This window comes from Tupaia chinensis, unplaced genomic scaffold (genome assembly GCF_000334495.1).
Source record: "Tupaia chinensis unplaced genomic scaffold, TupChi_1.0 Scaffold000402_1, whole genome shotgun sequence".
Taxonomy (NCBI): Eukaryota; Metazoa; Chordata; class Mammalia; order Scandentia; family Tupaiidae; genus Tupaia; species Tupaia belangeri.
This window is the reverse complement of record NW_006159904.1, coordinates 5,490,947-5,495,431: the sequence shown is the minus strand read 5'-3', so window position 1 is coordinate 5,495,431 and position 4,485 is coordinate 5,490,947. Positions and strand designations below refer to the sequence as shown.

Genomic DNA, 4,485 nt, shown 5'->3' with positions numbered 1-4,485 from the left:
GTATGCGTAGAGCTCAGCTGGGAATGCCTTAATATCATAACACATTACTGATCTCAGACAACAGACCAAAATATAAACACTCATGATGAAAAGCATTATGACAGCAATACACAACACCTGAAATTGCTATAATCGAATTTAAATCACACATATATGTACGCACTCACACCCACAGCAACTAAAGTTTTCTGAGTGTATCACAACATACGTGTCGTCTTCATCCAGCCTAGGTTCGAGTCTCTCTGGATCCAAAATGGTAGCATCGCAATCTCCATCGACACTGTCTGATGTATCTGTTTCTTTAGACAGGGGGCCTTTCAAGAACCCTTCTGAACCTTCAGGCAAATATTAACAAAAATTATGTCAATTTAAACATACTTCTTATTTCCTGCATGCTGAACTGAAGCCCTCCAATGCTTGCTGGCTAATAGAGGGAAATACCATGTTCCTTATTCCTTTTGTAGTGCCTCCCCTCATCACCCAGAAAGATTTGGGGGCATAAAACATGTCCAGGAAACATCAGTATATGAAATAAATTTGAAAAGAGCTCTTCAAGAGAAAAAAACTCAGGGACCATCAGATGGCATAATGGTTACTTCTCTGGACTCTCACATAGTCGACTATGGATCCAGTCCCAGACCTGGTGGCTTAAAACTCATGCTGAGCATGTGTGTGTGCGTGCCCAAGATTCTGAGAGAATGGAGAAGGGATTGCGGTGTGACCATCCCCCCTGGGGGGAGGTGATTTCTTGCTTTCTGTCTCTAAGGTGAGCACATGTGCCCTGTAGCAAAAATCTCTCTAAAAAAAAAAGAAAGAGAGAGAGAAAAAAACCTCAAATGTACAAAAAAAACTTCCAAACCAAAAAAAAAAAAAAAGGGAGAGAGAAAAAAACCTCAGATGTACAATAAAAACTTCCAAACATAAGAATCTATATTAAAGCATTAAAGATTATTTTTGTGAGTTGGATTACAGGTAATTTGTTTTCCCTTTGAGCTTTCCTCTCTCCAAATTGGCTGGGGATGCTGTCTCTTCCCCACCCCCTCTTATTTCATGGAAGAAATAAGTAAGTAAACTTTTAAAAAAGTGATTAGGATGGTAAATTTTATGTTATTTATATTTTACCACAAATTTTTTCAGTGAAAGGATTCCCATGGTTAGGTAATGAACAGAAATTACCTGGTCTATATATTGTGTATGTTTGAAAAGCCAGACTGAGATCAGCATTCTTAAAGATGTTCAACAAGGTATCAGGGGTCTCTTTCAGCCACTGCTTACGGGTATTATTTTCACTGTACTTTATTACAGAACCTCCTGGTTGTAGGAAAACAATTAGTGTCAAATATAAACATTTTCAGTATGTTTCTTCTAGATCATACTCCAAGCAAAGCTAATTATATGCGACTCTCAATTAAAACTCATTTCACTTGCCTGTATGAACAGTTCTCTGACGTGTGATGCCAAATATCTTTCACAGAGTGGCATTAAAAAACCTCTAGGTCACTAAATAACTATTATAAATTTTTCTATAAAAAAATAGAAGTAGGGGCCAGCAGGTGATGTGGTGATTGGGGCACTGGACTCTCACATGGGTGACCGTGGTTTGGGTCCCAGATCTGGTGGCTTGTTTTCCAACTTTTTCTCTTTCTAGTCAGTGCCTATATCAAATTTAAAAAAATAATAATGATAAGAAAGTTAAATAATTCTTTAAAAAATAATAGAGGAGGCTGACAGGTGGTGTGGTGGTTAAAAGTGCTGCACTCCCACATGGCCAACTGCTGTTCAAGTCCTAGACCCAGTGGCTTGCTTTCTCACTCCCCCCCCCGCCCCTCCTTTCTCTCTCTGGTCAAATTAAAACTGATAACAATAATAAAATAAGTAAAATAAAATAATTTTTTAAAAAGGAAGTATTCATTCTGACCACTAACCTCTGTCATCCTCCGCTGTCAAACTGGAAGTAAGTATGGATGCATTTTCCAAAGCTGTTAGAGCCACATTCGGCGCTTTTTTCTCCCACTGTCTCCTATGAGGACTTGGTGAACTGGCTTTCTTCAGATGGCCTGACTTAATACCTAATTTTAAAGTGTAAAAAAGAATTTGCATAGTATTTTATTTATTTACCTAGACACATAAATATATTTTAATGATATAAAAAAGTATTTCTTTTCTCTTTAAAACTCAAGATCTAGAGACTAGCAATGGCGTAATGGTTATGTTGCTGGACTCCCACATGGTTGATGGCCGTTTTGTCAAGTCCTGGAACTGCTGGGGAGCTGACAGGTGGCATGGTTGTTAGGACTGCTGGACTCCCACATGGCTGAAGGCCGTTTTGAGTCCCAGACCTGGCAGCACACTTTCTCACTTTCCCTCTCTCTCTGGTCACCTTTTTTTTTTTCTTCTTTTGGAGAGGGTTTTGCTATAGGGCATGTATACTCCCCAGGGGGGATGGCCACACCACAATCCCTTCTCCTCCATTCTCCTCTCAGGATCTAGGGCACGCACACACACGTGCCCAGCGTGAGTTTAAGCCACCAGGTCTGGGATTCAATCGCAGTCGACTACATGGGAGTCCAGCGACATAGCCATTATGCTAACTGCTGGTCCCTCTGGTCAACTTTTTAAAAATAAAATAAAATAATGACAGTGAATAAAGTTAAATAATTATGGAAAAAAAAAACACAAAACTTTGCACCAGGCATGGCTGTGTGCATGCCCATCCTCTCTGAAGGGTGATTTCTTGTTTTCTGTCTCTCTGGTGAGAGCATGCACCCTATGGTAAAAGTCTCTCTCTCTAAAAAGAAAAAAGAAAAAAAAAAAAAACTTAGAACAACTAGCAACAATGTTCTTTCAAGCCTAATAGCAAAACAATTTTTTTAAAATCCAAAAGGAAAGGGCAAAATAATCATTAAAGTAATCAAATTTAAAAAATACAGGGGCCAGCAGATGGCATAGCAGTTACGTTGCTGTACTCACACATAGTTTAAGTGCTGGGACCCCATGGCTTCAAACTCACCTTGGGCGCATGTACATGCATGCCCAAGATGAGACTGGAGGAGAAGGGACTGCAGCACTGCCATGTCTCTGGTGGGTGATTTCTAGCTTTCCCCCTCACTGGCTCTGTCTCTCCCTCTTTCCACCAAGCACATGCACCCTAAGGCAAAAATTCTAAAAACATAAATAACAACAACATACAACATAGACAGTCACATATCAATATTACACAATGTACAAGAATGAAGCCCCAAGAGGACTTAAACAAACGTATGCTTTGCTTTATGTAGTACATAGCATAAGCATAAGGAACACTACTGTCCCTATTGGCTCTTATTGATAAATACTAACCTCTATTTTTGTGAGTAAATTATTCCTGTAATATTATATAAATAACTGAATAAATTTATAAATTTCTGGCTATACACTTGCTTTTAATACCTGAGACCTATGTGAAAATTGCTATTTTCTTTATATTCCCCAGTTCCCTACATAAGCAATGATTAGAATTTGAGTAACATGGGGGCCAGCAGGTAGCAAGGAGGTTAAAGATTTCACATGGTTGACTTTGTAGTCTTGAGTCCTGAACCCGGAAGCTGGAAAATCACACCAGGTGCGTGTGCATACATGCACAAAATCCTGAGAGGAGACAGGAGGAGAAGGAATCCTGCATGGCAATTCCCCCTTTGAGGGTGCTTTCCTCCCGGAGAAGGAATCCTGCATGGCAATTCCCCCTTCGAGGGTGATTTCCTCCCCTGCCCACTGTGAGCGCACATATGTGAGTGCACATACCCTACAACAAAAACTAAAAAAAAAAGCAAAAACAAAAAACAACGAATTGGAATAACTTACCTATTTCTTCTTTGTTTACTCTCCTCAATGAACTTCCAACCGAATTTTTAGTAATGCTTTCTAAATCAGTATGGCTACACTTTACACCTTGTTCATCTTCTTGCTTTAAAAGAAATTAAAAATACAGATTAAATACTGTTTGAATTGCTACAAAAGAGGAAATATGCAAAGTCAGATATTTTAAACAAAAATCAATGAATTGTAATACATGAATAGTTACAGAACCCCAAGTACAAGGTATAATACATCAATAGCCACATGTTGCATATAAATATTAATAACCATATACACACAAATATGTTAAGCTATAACATACCTACATATACGGGTAAGTATGTTAATAGTCATTACAACAACAGTTGTTAATATCTATTATCGCAAATATGAAGAAGATATATAAACATGACAGAGATATTTGACAGGTTTTTACTGAGAAAAGAGTAATGAAAATTTCACTATGGGAACCAGCAGTTAGCGTAATGGCTATGTCGCTGGACTCCCAAGTAGTCGACTGAGGTTCACGTCCCGGACCCGGTGGCTTAAAAAACTCACACTGGGCGCGTGTGCGTGCGTGCCCAAGATCCCGAGAGAAGAATGGAGGAGAAGGGATTGTGACGTGACCAACCCCCTGGGGGGTGATTTCTC

At 39.2% G+C, this 4,485-nt stretch overlaps 1 protein-coding gene and 1 long non-coding RNA gene across 4 annotated transcripts in view; one reads left to right on the top strand and one right to left on the bottom strand.

The window, feature by feature from the left end:
• LOC114008831 (uncharacterized) overlaps positions 1-4,485 on the top strand; it is a 38,465-nt gene that overhangs the window by 7,156 nt on the left and 26,824 nt on the right. The window lies entirely within an intron of this gene.
• The window catches only part of NEK3 (NIMA related kinase 3), a 31,039-nt gene that overhangs the window by 424 nt on the left and 26,130 nt on the right, over positions 1-4,485 (bottom strand). For all 3 annotated transcript variants that reach the window (XM_027774092.1, XM_006154221.3, XM_006154222.3), the window contains 3 exons: positions 1,926-2,069; positions 1,177-1,311; positions 209-335 (listed from right to left, as the gene is read on the bottom strand). In XM_027774092.1, coding sequence (XP_027629893.1) covers positions 209-335; positions 1,177-1,311; positions 1,926-2,069 — 406 coding nt within the window. The remainder of the gene's footprint in view (positions 1-208; positions 336-1,176; positions 1,312-1,925; positions 2,070-4,485) is intronic.